This window comes from Pleurodeles waltl, chromosome 11 (assembly GCF_031143425.1).
Source record: "Pleurodeles waltl isolate 20211129_DDA chromosome 11, aPleWal1.hap1.20221129, whole genome shotgun sequence".
NCBI classification, from domain to species: domain Eukaryota; kingdom Metazoa; phylum Chordata; class Amphibia; order Caudata; family Salamandridae; genus Pleurodeles; species Pleurodeles waltl.
The window spans coordinates 197,061,295-197,078,085 of NC_090450.1; the positions used below are offsets into that span (position 1 = coordinate 197,061,295).

Consider the following 16,791-nt stretch of genomic DNA (forward strand, 5'->3'; position numbering starts at 1 on the left):
GAGTGCTATGGGTGGATGGCAATGCAACCCTCCAGGGCTCCATAATGGTGGACACTGCGGACAGACCTCCTAGAAAGAGAGTTACACAACTTTACAGCACAATACATGACCTCTCCCACTCAGTCTCACCTCAGACGACTAAAGCTCGCCAAACTCCGACTGAACTCCCACTTCATGAATTCCGCAGAGAAGGTGTTACTCAAACTGCAATGGAGGTGATATGTCCACAAAGAAAAGGCAGGTAGGCTCCTAGCTGCCCAGCTGAACCAAATGTAATCCCAACTAGCCATACCGGTGATACGGGATAAAACACTGTCAATGCCTATCCATCCATGTGTCATTGCTTACTGTTTTCTTCATTCTAATGCTCCCAGTACACCATGGAACAAGGGGCCATGTTTGAATAAATGAATCAATTCTTTGCCCACCTATGCTTGCCAGTGCTTTCTGCGAGGGTCGAGAATTATTGTTAGGAAACTTCACTGAAGGTGAAGTAGCCAACGCTATAGCGTCCCTTACAGAGTGCACATCCTTAAGAGAGGACAGGCTCTCGAGTGAATAGTAGAAAGCTGGGAAATACCTACTAGTCCTCCACCTGACTAGGGCCTTCTGGCAGGGTGCAAAGGCAGACGTACTGGGAGCTATTTCTAATAAAGCCACTATCAAACTTTTTCTAAAAGCAGATAAGGACCCACTAGACAGTGCCAGCTACCCCCTGATATTACTTCTCAAGGTAGACCCAAAAAATAAGGCCAAGTTGCTGACCACTAGCTTGAGCAAAGTAATACCCCTCCTGGTTTAGTGGGCTTTGTCCTGGCCACACCTCCTGGGACCACCTCCTTAAGCTGTCCTACCTGCTGTGAGAAATGAAGGATGATCTGTCTGAATTCATAGCACTTGCCCTGGATGCTGAGAATGTGTTTGTGTTGACCTTTTTCCAAGTAATGTCACAAATGGGCCTAGAAGAGGACTTCCTTCGCAGGTTTCACATTCTCTATAGTACCCATGTGATAGAGGTCTCTTGCAGCAGATTCGCAGGCCCATTAGCAGTCAAACGGGGCACCCGTCAGGGATGCCCCCTCTTTCTTCTTGTTCCTCATTGCCCTAAAGCTAATAACAGCAGCATTCCAGTAGTCACTAGAAGTGTCCGATATCCCTACCACAGTTGAAGTCAACGCACTTCTTTATGCAGATGACATTTATCTACTCCACTCCCAGCTCTGAACCTCAATAGCAGCCACAGTGTTGCTTATTGAAGATTGTTCTAACCTCTTGGGATAAAGAATCAACTGAACAAGGAGGGAGGCCCTTCCTAAGTCCCACTCATCTACTGAAGGTTGAATTCATGACTATCCCATAAGATGAGTCACAGCAGGACTTACCTACCTGGGAGTTGAGTTAAGATCAACTGAGGCGTCTCTTGCATGGTGGAAGATAACCTGCTCCCACTACTGAATCACAGGAAATTGGATTTTCAGAGGTGGTTCCTTCTACAGCTCTCCCTATGGGGCAGAGTGCAGACCATTAAGATGACAGTGGCCCCTCAATTCAACTAGTTATTTAGAATGTCTTCCCTACAAGTACAATACCCTTAGGAATTGGTGCTTGTGGACATAGATACAGATCAGTACCTACATTTGCTACGGGTGAAAACCTAAGATCTGGACGACCCATCTCTGGGGAGATAAAACAGTGGGAGGACTGCTACTGACCACCTGAAATCCTACTACCTGGTGTTTCAACTGAACACCCCATTATGGGCACTGCTAGAGCATCACCTAACTGGTGACCTGAACCCCCACTTTATTATCGGTTTCCCTTCTACCCAATGATGACCTCTAACCCAGTCCTGACAGTGACAGCTTCCAAAGAGAGACACAGATTAGTTGATGTTCCTCTGTTCCTACACCAGAAGGTGCTGTTATGGTACAATTTGGCCCTACATATTGGGGGCACACCATTCTACTGAGAGTCCTGGAACAATTGTAGGCTGCATCACATGGACAGAATGTGTGATGGTAACCTACTCCAGACTTTCCAGGCACTCCGAATAGAATTTGTACTCTGGCCCACAGACTACTGCCGTTAGTGCCAGTTGACCTACTGCCTACAGGCTACCCTTGGACCGGCCACCTCACCTGTCCTACAATACCTCCTCTCTGGGACGCTATCAGGGAGTGGTCTCTGTCCTCTATGGAGTCCTTATTAAATTCTCCCACTCTGGACTCTCAATGTCTACAAAATGACTGCTGTAGCAAATAGCACAAGGAAAAACCTACTCTCCTCAGGGCTGGGCACCTCTCTTGGCTAGTCATGAAAGAGCCCTCCTTGAATCCTATATCTATATTTCAAAATACTTTACGATTGGTACTGGTCACCATGGAAGCTTAAGTGCGTCAAGTTGCTACCCCCATGACCAATGCTGGAGATGCAGCAACAACCATTATGATCTGTTCCACATGCTCTGGTTGTGCCTGAAGTTTGAGAGATTCTGGACAAACACATGGTCCCTGCTTAGCTTCCATTTCCCTGTCCTGACTACCCCTTCGCCTCAACTTGCTATACTACACAACACCTCTAGTCTCCCATAACTGGCAAATCATGAACATCGGTGAGTGGCAACCGCCCTTGCTGAAATAAAGCTCTGCATCCACCGGCACTGGAGACCATTTCCTGTACCTACCTTTGATGAATTGAGAATAGTACTCCACAGGGTAGCCAGCCACAAACACTGCACATATAAAATAAATGACAATCTGGATGCATTTGAGGTGCTTTGGGGATCCTTCCTCACCACACAACTGATGAAATTGTGCCAACCTGAGCCGACTAATACCGGGCCATCCATAGAGTCCCACTCACATCTATCACACCTAGACCCAACCTTACTTGGCCAGTGCACACCGAACCACACCCGGCATATGCCCTCCCACAGGGACACCAGCCCCATGCATCTTCCAGAGTAAATGAGACATACGCTGCCCGAGTATGAGACCCAGTGTATACTTCCCCATCTTCTCAGTTCCTGGATCTATGCTTGCATGGCTCACTACAACATGGATACGCTTTTTGGTTGCTTTTTTGGTTTGTTTTAATTTGCCTTTAAAGTTCCCTCTACTGGACTCAGGTCTTTGTCCCCACTCGTTAGGCAATGGAATGGGTGATTTCAATGTCACAGAGCCTTATATGCACCTAATAGATATACAGAAAGTTATGCTTATAATGTACAGTAATCATAATGTCTGTAACCAATAAAACCCAAATAAACAAATATTTAAAAAGAGAAATCATTCACTGTTTGTGTATTAAAGTGCTAAAGGAAAGACCTCTGCTCACAATTCTGCCAAACACATGAGGCGTAACACCTGTAGGTTTTATTTTGAAGCATACTATATTGATTGGATACCTCAGTTGCTGTATATTATATAATTAAGACCTTCTACAGGAATTACAGAAGAAGTCTACTGTCACTTAAAAGTTGGTTGTACCAACCATCCCCAATTGAAAGTAGTGTTTTACCAGGACATTTCCGTAAGATTCCGTTTGGAAGCTGTCCTTCAAAGGCAACACTGGTGTATTAATTGATAAGGGGTTCAGGCGACATTTTAAATTATTAATAGCTATTATATTATGCAATGACCTAGAGAGAAACCTTACTGAAAGTTCTGTAGTTATTAAACAAATGTGAAATTGTGTTCATAGTTTATTTTCTGCAAACACACTCTGTTAAATGTTTTGTGCAAAAATGTTTTTAATTAACTTTCTTTTGATGTGATGGAGCAGTATACTTGACAATATCCTAAAGGCCTTAGAAACCGCAGTTGGGTGTATTAATATTAACTGAGGGACACTGGAATGGTAATCTAGTAGTATGTTAATTGAATCTAGTTTAGCAATTGGGTTCCTACTTGCTAATCAGTTTTTCTATTGCATACATCTTACAGAAGAGTACATTAAGCATACAAAGTGAGACCCCCAGCCCTTGTTTATCCAGTAGTGCACCATCAGTCTTGGTAAAACACTTTATTGGGCTCACTTCATATGGGTGTAGAAAATGTAACACATACCTAGAAAATGATATCAACAGTATGTACATCACATTTTAGTCATTTTAATACCATAGGTCATTGTGTCCCAAAAGTTTAAGGACCACAACCCAATTTATCAAATGACAGTATTTTACGATCCACCTAGCTTTAGTGGACATGAGGTGAGGGTAATTTATTAATCTAATAATAGCAATTGTTTGCAAAAGTCGCAACCTTGACCACACTCTTCAATATTGGATATCTGCAAAGTTTATCTATCTATAAAAGTAGCTAATGCTGAACTGAACCAAAGTCTAAAGCTGGAACATATTTTAGAGTGGGGTGCTGACCTGTGGCATCCATTCACTAAAATCACAAGGCTTAGGAAAAATCTTAGTGTGGATACCAGTAACTTTAGCAAATTTGATAAACCTCATGCATTTTTTATGTTAAACGGGGACCAGTGTTGCATTTTGGACTCAATATATATCTTGCAGTTTTAAATAGAATGAACACATTACAAAGGCATAATATCATTTTGCATGAGCACCAGAATAAATTGCACAAGGCTAGATTAATTTTATTATAAGCAGCAGAGGAGGTTATTTGCCCGGAATCAAAGAAAGGGCTCAATCCTGGTTCCCACAGATTCAAAGTTGGCAGCTAGGCCACATTCATATTCCTCAACTGATGTGTGAAAGTCTTACATAAGTGATATGGTTGTATATCATCAGGTAGTGGGCCTGGTCTGTGTTGAAATGGCCTTGTGACTTAACACCACAGCAGCAACAAATACTGGAAGATTGACCTGATGACTTGCTTAGGAATACTTGCAACAGTTTGTTCTAAAACTGGGCTTAGAGACATTTTTAGAACTATTTGTGCATCAGTGCTAAGGTGCCAATCATTTAAAATCTATTTGCCTCTAAGCCAGGACTTTGCAACTCCCCAAAAATCTGCTTGCAACTCACCAGTAGGTCTCCGAGCCAGAGTTTGGGAAACGCTGCCCTTGGTTGTTTTCCATTGTTTTTTTTTCTCCCAGCTATGTGTGGAGATTCGAATGTCTACTTTCTAAAATATGTTGTACTTTTAACGCTTAAGGAGCTCCAGGGGTCTTGTATGAAAGTATAGCACAACATATTGAAAAATGAGCTTCCTAACTTATGGGAAAAATGTATCCAACACCAGTGACTTCAGAAAAAAAGACCCTTTGCAGTGCTGTACCATACCAAGGTGAGGGGTAGGACCACAAGTTATGAGCAACTTCCATGACTCCAAAACATCAAAGGTTGTGAATCCAATATTAACAAGGTTTATGTAAGAAATTGACATAATTTGACGCGCTGAACTCCAGAGTGGGACTACATATCCCAGACTGCTAAGGGGGCGTCCTTTTTTTTTTTTTTTTTTTTTACCAGCACCTGCATCCACCTGACCAGACCAACGAGCGCTAAAAAGCATGTGGGGGCACTTCGCAGTGTGGGATGTGTGAGGGTCATGCCCAGGCAAAGCCCGGACCAAGGGTGGACCCCTTCAGGCCCATCGGAGCCCAGAGGAGGCTGGGCCACCGCCCTAACATCCATCTCCAAGTAGGCCTTGTTGAATCTCTCCTTTTAATTATTGTATCCTCCTGCGGGTTGTATCATTGAACTAACTTTTACCCACCAATCACAGTCCTTTGATGGATAAAAGGAAAGCAACAGAGGGTGGAGCAGGGGCGGTGTTAAACACCAAGCAGAAAAAGCATAAGCATGCAGCTAATAACTGTTATGGACAGAATTGACAATCTTCTGGGTGAATGCAAAGACATTTTAACCTCTTCCCCAGATAGTGGCTCCAACAAAACAGGGGGTGAGTGCTCCCCAGTCTGGAAGGGGGAGGGTCACAAGAAAACTGCTGAAATATTTGTAAAATGTGGTCAACAGGTCACAGCCACTATAGGGCGGGGGTAGGAATGTCATCACTCACGCTCCCTCATTACAAGTGAATGAGCCATCACTAGATCTTAGTGACCCTCTTCAGTGTACCAACTGCTTTAGCCCTCTAATGAATATTTCAGACCCACATGACGACCCCGACCCAGGTATCAGGGTGGGTCGGTCAGTAGACATATGTTAATTTAGCTCAGACAAATGCACAGTATATCTCATGCATACAAGATTTAGAGAAAGGTGTCAGAAATCAAGCCTATAATTAATTACTTATTCGCAATATTCAAGTAGCTAATTCCTTCAGACGTCACAGCCGCCATGAATCATATCTGTAGCACAATGCCAAATCCATCCTGTACCCTGATGAAGTTGCCCAAACTACGAGCGACTAGTTGTGCTGGCCAACTTTTAGTGGGTGTTAAGATCAAGAACTCTTATCAGCCTCCCCCACACAACAGCTTAGGCACAGGAAAGGCATCTGGTGTCTGCTTTCAAATCCCTAAATCTATGAGTGACACTGTCCCTAAATCCACTGCACAGCCTGCCATTGACCGGTCCCACTTTAATAACACTGTTCTAATGGTCCAAGTTCCCAAACTACACCCACTGGCACAAAGGGGAGATTCTGTCCGAAATAAAGCAATTCATTGGATTCGCCATGTGAGAGGCTGCTACTCTAATACGTGAGGAAATAATTGATGCAGTCAGAAGGCCCGACCCAGACACACACTTTGATAATTTACTTTTGACATTCAGGGACAGGAGCATGGTGGATAACCTGGTGGCCCTAGATGCAAGGACAAGTGCCCCAGGGCAATCCTGTATCCATTTAAAATACCTTGGGCCGCCTGGGTACTATGGGGTTCGCCCCACCCATTGTCCAGCAGGTAACCTATCTGCTCTCAGTGGGAACGAATGACTTGAAGTACCATCCAAAACACACGTTGAAGTACACTCCGACTTATATAAAACAACTGTCCCTGGTCTGGCTATAGTTCCCAACACTGATACCACAAACACCTATGCTTTTCTTCCTAACAGATCCCATCAGACCATACAGGACCCATTGCACAACCATGAAATCATCGTAGTTTCCCTTCTCCCATGAATATCACTTGCCAATTCAGGAACAGACAGCTAAGCGTGAGAACACTACACTTAAGGTCATGCTAGCTCCCCTAGATGGTTTCCACCAGTCAACCCAGGACGCATCAGGCAATAGTGATAACAACCCCCCTCCTCTCAACCAACTCCACCCGCCAAACCAACGTCTGGTAGTTAACCCTTCAAATATCACATCAGTGGACAGGGCAGTTCCTCTAATTACTGGAGTATGACTTGTCTCATGGAATATGGCATGTCTGAGATCTGTCCTCCCTCCCTTGACTTCCTTTATTGAGGAACATGACATAGGTCTTCTTCAGGAGACCTAGTCAATTGATCCACTTTTTCTGACTGGCTACTTAAATTTTCATATCCCTGCTTTGCCCAGTACCAGGGGTAGGCCTTCCGGGGGCTTAACCATTTGGGCTAGAACATCATTAAACTGTCGCACATCACACCCATCCATCGATTCCCCTGACCAATTAGGTCTTCGCCTATCATTCAGGACAGACACAGTTGTGATCATTTTTAACATCTACACTAGAGGGGTCAGGGGGCATCGGGGTCTCCAAAACCCTCTGTGTCCTGGAGACATTTCTGCAAAAATATCCCCGGCATCACAAAAACATTGTGGCAGGTGACTCCAGTGTCACATTTGAGCCTCTTGACTGGGATGATATTGGGCTTACCCACAAGGAGGATCGGGCATGGTCTATCCCTGCCTTGGACATCCCACCCATCAAAAGGTGGACGCAGGTTGCTGTCCAAGTAAAATCATTGACCATGGAATATGGACTCACTAAAATCACAAGGCTTAGGAAAAATCTTAGTGTGGATACCAGTAACTTTAGCAAATTTGATAAACCTCATGCATTTTTTGTGTTAAACGGGGCCCATTGTTGCATTTTGGACTCAATATATATCTTGCAGTTTTAAGTAGAGTGAACACATTACAAGGGCATAATATCATTTTGCATGAGCACCAGAATAAATTACACAAGGCTAGATTAATTTTATTATAAGCAGAAGAGGTTATTTGCCCGGAACAAAAGAAAGTGCTCAAATTGTCCCTGGCATCACAATCGTGGCAGGTGACTTCAGTGTCGCATTTGAGCCTCTTGACTGGGATGATCTTGGGTTTACCCACGAGGAGGATCTGGCATGGTCTATCCCTGCCTTGGACATCCGACCCATCAAAAGGTGGATGCAGGTTGCTGACCAAGTAAAATCATTGACCACGGAATATGGACTCTGGGCACTTAACGGCAGGACTAAATTTGACGCAAAGGGTTGCCACACATATAACAAAATCAACCACACTAGTAGAATAGATTGTCTAGTCGACATAAGGTTATTGCCCCTAGTCATTGACATGATGATTATTGAGAGATCTGAAAGCGACCATAACCATCTTTCAGTCCATACATTTGTGAAACCACCTGTCCATGAATAACACCCAAGTAATAGGGCCAGAGGGAATTAGCCTGCTTAATGACAAATGTCACCTAAAGTGGAATAAGGTTTTGGCTCGAACAATGCTCATTAATGCTGCTAACAACAACTTGAAGACCACTTTGATGGGTTTAGAAGCGGGTCCAGCAATCCCCAACAAGCAAATAAGCTTAACTCACATCTCATGCTTCGAGGGCATTGCGACCCACTTCTCAGTAGATATAGTTCCTGCTGGCAAGAGGCTTAAGGGTAGGCATCACTGGTTTTAATAAAGAGTGTTGGTGCTCAAACAAGCATTTAATCCAAGCTATCAAATTTAATGATGTAAACGCCATTCGCTCAGCTAGAAAGTCTTACAAATCAGCTGTCTGCAAAGCCAAGCATTAACAAGATAAGTGGTGGGCTGCATGAGAGAGGAACTGTAGTGAGTTCTGGTCTTTGGCAACGCGTGGCCCAGGAAATAGAGCCCTGAACATTACAACTAATATTGCTCCAAAGGACTGGGTAGACCATTTTAGTGGGTTGCACTCCTATGACCATGATAGTATAACCTCTGAACATAAGGACCCTTGCTCAAATATCATTCTAACACCCACCTGTGCCGCAACTGTTCTCCCATGCGGATATAGCATATTCCTTAGGTACCCTAAAGCGTGGTAGGGCACCAGGCTCGGATGGTGTTCCAGCATGACCTATTCTTAACCAACATTGAAATCTGTTCAAGATAGATCACCATCATATCGAATGCAATAGCATCTGGGGTGCCAATCCCGGAGTGCTGGAAGGGTGCCATTGTAGTCCCGATTTTTTTTTTTTTTTTTTTTTTTTTTTTTTTTAAAGGGTGACAGAGCCCTCCCCTGTAATTATGGGCCAATTAGCTTAATAGACTGGGTGCAGATAGTGCCCTGTGACTGCCTTTTGGGCAAGATTCGAGACTGGGTGGCTGAACATGACATTCTTAGTCCTCTTCAGGCAGGTTTTCGTTAAAAAAAACACTGAGCAAGCCCTCAGATTTTTGCTTGTATACTGGAAGACAGTTTTTATTGGCAAAGGGAATCTGAATGTTGCTTTTATGGATCTGAAATCCGCATTCGATCTAGTACCCCGTAACAAGCTGTAGGAAGTTCTTTCCCTAATGGGAATCCCGGAGCACATTCTTGCACAATTAATTCAGCTTAATGAGGATAATTATGCATGTGTCAGGTGGGACGACAAGGGGCAGCTAACTGACAGAATCCAGGTGTCAAGGGGAGTACGGCAAGGGTGTGTCCTTGCCCCCACCTTGTTCTCTTTGTACATTATTGATATTGTCCCCTCTTTACCGAGAGTGGAGGCTTATGCACCTTCGTTAGGCACACAAAAAATTCTGGTCTTGGTCTTTGCAGATGATACACTCCTGATATCCAAGACCCCAAGCGGATTACGGAACTCCTCACGTGCTTTGAGGAATTTTGTTCCACATGGAGACTTGAAATCAATGCCTCCAAAACCAAATTAATGACTCTCAATCCCCACAGATCCTTCCAAGGGATGTTTATTCTCGAGGGTTCCCCACTTGAAAAGGTGGGTACATTTAGTTACCTGGGCCTAATGTTAACAGAAAAAGTGTCTTGGAAATCATATTGCAAATCAGGCACTAAAACAAACAGGTGTTTTAATAAAGGATTTTAATCTCTCACATACCAAACCAATGTGCCCTGCACTCCAGATATATGAAGCCAAGGCTGTGAGCTCGGCTGTTTACGGGGCTGAACTATGGGGCTATGCCAAAGCCCAAAAAATACCGATCTCTGAAAATAATTTCCTAAGAAATCTCGTTCCCTCCTGCCAAGCACTCCACTGTTCCCCCCTTTTTAGGACCTAGGCATGAAACATATTGGCCACAAGGCCCACCTACGTCCCCTCTTGTACTGGCGGCATCTTTGGACCACCCCAGAGCATGCTTCTTTTACTGTAGCCCTGCAGGTCATTTTAGAAACTGACGGTTCTCATAGTATCCCCTGGCTCAGACACATCAAGGGGTTACTTTATTTGCTTGGGCTTAGAGAACTCTGGGTCTCTCCAACTACTGCCTCCTTTCCATCAAAAATTGACCTTAAACTGTATTGGCAAATGGTAGACTCTGAAGATATGGGGGCTGCACTCCACTCTATCATGTGAATTTGCCAACCTAAAGGAGACGTGCAAATACGAGGCCTCCTGGGACATAATCACAGTGCATAGAGAAAGGAAATTATATTTCCAGTTCTGCATAGGCACCTTGCCTAGAAGATCACTTACCAGTCGCTGGTCCTATGAAGAAACAACCATCTGCCCAGCTTGCAAACCACCTATTGAAAATCTCCCTTATGTTTTATTTGTCTGCCCTGCATATGCTGCCTCTCGTAGGAAATGTTTGGCCCTGGCTTGTAGACTGATGGAAGTCCGCAGATCCGACATACCCATTGGAATTCTCAGATCAGACACTCGCTCAACGTTAATGATTGCTGTTGCCAAGTTCCTTGGGGCTAGTTGGATTGTTAGAGGAATTTTTATCTTTATAATGGTTTTAGTAAGAACATACCAGGTCACCCTGGGAGTGCACTTAGTTTTATTATTTTTATTTACTTACATGTACTGTACATATTTTATATAACCTTGTGTATTTATTGTTGCTATGTGCTTTTATGGGCCTGTGGCCGAAATAAAGTTCTCTTGACTGACATAATTTGCTCGGCATACTCTAGATTTTGCCATATCTATTTTTTCTGGATGTCGAACTCTGCACACTTTGTCCCCAGCTGACCAGTAGTAAAGTACCTGTGTTCCCGCCCCCTTTTCACATTGTCAAATTGGCATAACCCCAATTAGTATGATTACTTATAAGCCTCTAGTATATAGTCAAGGGGTACAAGGGCCTGTAAGTCAAATGGCATTAGTGGACTGTAGCACATAATGTGCCATCCACAACAGTGTCAGTGTAAACATGGCTTCAGGCCTCCCATTCCAGCCTGCCTGAAGCAGGTCTCAAACTACAATTCAACCTATCAAAATAAAGCATTATGACAGGTCTAAGCCTTCCTTTTAAATATGAAGTGACCCATAAGTAGGCCGTCCACCCTACAAGGCATGGTGCCTGGTATTTACAGGTGGGACATGTCGAAATTTATTATTGAATGTGCTCAAAGTGACTGGTGCCTAAAAGCTATAAACTATAGCAAGGCTTATCTGTAACATAGAGAAACACTGAGGTGCACTATTATATTTAATTATTTTTGTGGTTAGAAAACTCATAAAAATATTCTTTGGCTCTTTGTAATATTTATTAAAAACCCAATTCACTGGTGAAATTGGATTTTTAATAGATGTTAAGAAAAAGCTACTTTTGGAAAGTTAGCTTTTCTCTTTCCATCTGCATCCCTCCGAGTACTTATCCCTGAATGAGGTGTATAAAGTACTCTAAGAGCAGACATGAAGCCATTAGAGTGGAGGTATTTGTGTTCTTCTGGCAGGATGACCATTTAGATAGTGCCTAAAAACTAGATTAACTTCAATGGGCAAATAGCTGGTGACATCTGCACAGGCCCATTCTTTGTTTCCCCCCAGTCAGAGAGGCACCAATCTCATTAGGGAGGGACCTGCTCACAGAACTGGTTTGAAGTGACCAAAGACGGGGTATTGCTCATTTCCATTGTCACATCTCTGAGGTGTGCCTGTGGGCTATGCGGAAGAAGAGTAGGGTTTCACCATCTTGAATTTAGGCAGAGAGGTGCACTCTGTGATTATTTGCAGCAGGGCACTAAGGAAATGTATTAAACTGGATAAGGCAACCACTGGGAACTTTTGCCCTATTGGTTAAATAGGAACCAGGAGCCAATCCGACCAACGATCTGGTGCCAGAACACTGCTGGACCACAAAGATCAGAAGAGACTAAACCTGCTGTCTGAAACCCAAAAAGATCCCAAAAGGACCGGCCATGCTCTTTCGTGTGCCCAAAACAAAGAAGAGGACTCCAAGGGTCATAAGACTGACTTCTTGTGAAAGCTACAGGTTCATAACCAGCTGCAGAGGGCCTTTCCTGAATAATTTCAGCTGTCTAGTTCCAACACACCTGCCCTGTGCTGTTATCCTCTGCTGGAGTGAGTCCTGACCCCCCCCAGGACTGGTCCCGAGGTCCTAGATCCTTTGGTTGGGTCTGGGTGGGCTTCTTCTACCATCCCTGAAAACCACAGACATGGAAACTTTTGTAGCTCCTAAGAGGTTCAGACACCTTGGACAAGCCTGCCGATTGGATCCGACCAAGGTGTGTTGCCACTGGGCAAGGATTCAGGTTATTTATAGTTGGAGCATGTCCACAGCAGAAAATCAGGTTCAGCAGGACCTCACAGAAATAGCATTTGGTCTTGTGGTGCCCTCCTTGGCTACAGTTTGCACCTTTGCCAAACTGGAGATTTTCAAGTTCCAAAAAAATGATTAAGTGTGAATGAAGAAATCTTGATCAGTTGAAGGTACCAAAGATATCCGACCAACAAGGTACCATTCCTAGAAATGAAATTCGAATTTATCCTGCTCAGAGCTTCCCCCTAAAAATCAACCGCTCCACTGAAACTTCATCCAGTGGCTGTCTGACCTCCTGGCGCGCTCTGCTGCTTCAGGGTGCTGCTTTGCCCTTGTGAAGACTTTAAACGTAAATTTTTTAGACTAAGTACCAAGGAAAATCCTCAAACTGTCAAACCTGTTTCCTGTGTTTGACCCGCACTCCATTGGGGTTGGCTTTGAATTGTGTATTGGTCCTGGTCTACCACAACCGGTTGACCACGTTTGGTACGTAGCGCTGTTTGGTGCTGTTTCTATTTAAAATGTTAGAAAATCCGTAACTCCAGTTCCCGTTATTGGTATTCGTCTTTTTGATGTAATTTGTTTATTTAAAATGCACTCTATTCTAAATTGTTTTGGATTTTTTCTTGTATTTTGACTTTCATACTGTTTTGGTACTGCATAAATACTTATTGACTCTATGGGAAACCTGTCTGCTCTGTCATAGCTTTAGTGACTTTAGTGGTTCAGTCTGACTGGGATTGTTTTTGTTGCTTCGGTGGTTAGTCACACCTCCTGTTACCTAGCAACCCTATGTTTTACAGTATAAAACATCTGTCATTTCACTGAAATATTTTAAATGGGTTTACAACTCAGATATGTAGACATAGTGCGGAACAGGAGATGCCGACAGGTTTGATCGGCTTTTTGTTAAGATTATAATTTAACTTAAGCTTTACCAGTAACATCACACAACAGAGCAAATATATCGACAAAATCTGGTGTGAATCGGAGCCTCGTGTATGATGGGGAGGAAAATAATTGCGAACAAATGAATATGAAATGTGGGAGATTAGTTTAAAAACGAAGGTGCAAATAAAAACAAGCATTTGCATGCAATAGGGCCTCCTACTTCTCAGAGTTACTGTTACTTGCAGTTGTAAACTCCCAAATGGACTTTTCTTGCCACATTAAATGGAAAAAAAACAGCACGATCAGGCTGCTACAGTTCACTCGTACAGACAGTTAAGACTGCATGCAGTTAGGAAAAAAAATCCAAAAAAGAGCGCGATTGCGCTGCTACAGTTCACTCGTAGTGAAAAAGTGCAATTATGTATGTAACCGGCAAAAGTGCAATTAACTATGTAACAGGGTCGATGTCATGCAAAGCGCTGGACTTCTGCCAATCGAGATCGCGCTATGAAAAAAAGATAAAAAGTAGTCCACAAACCTGACTGGAAACCGCGAGTCTCGCATGTTTTCAGTACTTGGTCGCTGCGCTCGAAGAGGGCTAACCACCGGAAAAGGAATGACGTATGCTTGCCTTCCACTAATGAAAGCAAGCAGATTTTGAAAGGCAAGCCCACGAACCAATGAAAGACACTGACTTAACATGGACGGGGCTTAACATGGACGTGGCCCGAGACCTTTTCTATCTACTAAAGCGTCCCGGAAGCGAAACGCATGCGCAAGTGCATGAGACGCAGGCTCGACCCTCATACATCCCAAATAAGAAAGCCCCAATCGCTTTCCAATCATGGAATATAAACTTGTTTAAAGGCGTCCGATAGACCGTCCGTAATCCGGACAAAATAGATACCTTCATTAAAAACAGTAGTGTCCGTGCATAGCTCAAATTACTTTTATATAATCTATTGAAAAACATACAGGATTCTTTTTCTCTTCGATATCGCACTTGGATGCATCTCCTTTCTTATTTAGGAATGTCCACACTCGGTAGGCCATATAGAATACTGGTGTGTACAGAGAAAACCTACCACAGGGCAGCGCATATTGTTTTTTTGTACCACCAGCATGCTTTTCAGGACCGTCAAATCAAGACTAATCCCAGGTAAAATTTCACTTAAGTTTATTCGTGTGTAATTTCTGTACTTTAGAGTTACCCTTGTTATGCGAAATTATGCTATCAGACAGCACTGCATAGTTACTGGTGGTCGCAGCAAAACATTAGCATAAGTGTAGTGAAAAATACTTCAGAACGCAAGGCTCTGCATTGATGTGCTACCGTTTTTTGCACGTTTTAAAGCGCAAAACGATCCTCGCGTCCAAAATGGACCTGAAAGCACATTCGTGCAAAAATATAGCGCCGAATATAGAGATTTTAGCATTCATGATGTAATTATGTTTAGATTAATGATTGACCTCCAAAATTGCTAAATCCAAGAACTTCAAACTAGCCGTACTGTATTTCTACGAAGGATTCAAAACCAAGCTGCCACTATGATGCGTTTTAGTGCAGGATTACAGCTCATGCACGCCAGAGACCCATATTATAAGCAGCTCGGTCGTGTACCAGTGGCCTCGAGAGACATATTTAAAGATGGCAACAGTTTTGTCATATTTTCTGAACATTGCTTCTGGCATTTGCTCATTAACATGATAAACATTGAGGCTTCATTGGTGTAGGAAACAAGACTGGCATTCCTGCTTTTCTCCCAAGTCTTTGTTGGTGGGTCATAAATGTGGTAAATAGCTTCCCTAACAGAAATAGTACCAAATTGAAATGAAAGTCTGCAGGACATATTGACTGACCAAATCACAAAATGTGGGAAGACTAAATAAAACCTACTGCTGAGCTGTTATATGTAATATAATTGATCCCTGATAGCGTTCCTTACAAAAGGAATATCGAACTTGTCACATGCGCTGCTGGCTACAATGTTACTAAACAATTGTAAATGAGAAATGAGTAGCCTCAGACTGGTAAAACATCTCCGTGAATAGCTTAGTATATTGTAAGTTGTCATTCTGTCCCGTATGATAACATTGATCTCAAACAAATATAACAATTACCTCTTGTACAGTTAGGGAAGCGGGTGTTTAACAAGATGTATTATGCTGAATTTGACAGGCTAGGCTATCCAGTTGTTTGTTCTTTGTGCATAGTTCTTACACATGAATCATTTGTTAAACTTCAGGAATGCTTTGCACCTCGAGTGGACGATTTGGTGCATGTTTGCGCAGGTGAATATCCACGTCAGTCGCTGATTGAAATGGAAAGGAAGATTCTGCAGGGGCTGGAATTTAATATTAATATCCCGATTGCATACAGCTTCCTTCGAAGATACGGTCAGGTAACTGTAAATAAGGAGCGTTACATACTCTTCTATGGTTGGATATGCCAATGACATTCACATTGAAAAACGCTTGGCTTCAACGTGGATGCTACCTAGAAATGCCATGGCCTCAAACTAATATTAAGATCCTTTTCTAATAGGATGTGTACTATGGGCAATGTGTAGATGATGGCAAAAAGTTTGATGGTTATGTTGAATGTGAATATTGTGTTAAGGTGGGGGTATCACTATAATGGTTGTCAACGTGATGGGGCACATAGAGGCAAGGGAGCAGGCAAATGCGTTGCCAAGTGCTTCCACTCTGTGATCTCAAAAGGTATTACGTTCTAGATAGAAGGGAACACTGTTCATTTGAAATACTAATGAAATGCATTCTGTAAATGGAATTCTTTCACTCGATTTTTTTTTTTTTTAAATGTTCGGACAGAGGATGCACATTAATTGTACGTCTGTAAAGAATCTGGCCAAAGGAATTAAAAAATCATGAACACGTGGCCGGCGACTCAAAACCCTCCCTTAGTATATATAAAAGTTTTGATTAAAGTGTTGTCTGTGACAGACAGTTAAAGGTGGTGTTAGCGAGCACGCAAATGTATTTGCAATATCTACTTAAGCCATTATTACCATCAATGAAGTTAGCAAAACACTGCAATCCCATGTTT

At 43.0% G+C, this 16,791-nt stretch overlaps 1 protein-coding gene across 5 annotated transcripts in view; it reads left to right on the forward strand.

Moving 5' to 3' along the window:
• Positions 1-16,791, forward strand: part of LOC138265575 (G2/mitotic-specific cyclin-B3-like) — a 248,864-nt gene that overhangs the window by 152,716 nt on the left and 79,357 nt on the right. For all 5 annotated transcript variants that reach the window (XM_069213402.1, XM_069213405.1, XM_069213406.1 and 2 more), the window contains exon 9: positions 15,971-16,126. In XM_069213402.1, coding sequence (XP_069069503.1) covers positions 15,971-16,126 — 156 coding nt within the window. The remainder of the gene's footprint in view (positions 1-15,970; positions 16,127-16,791) is intronic.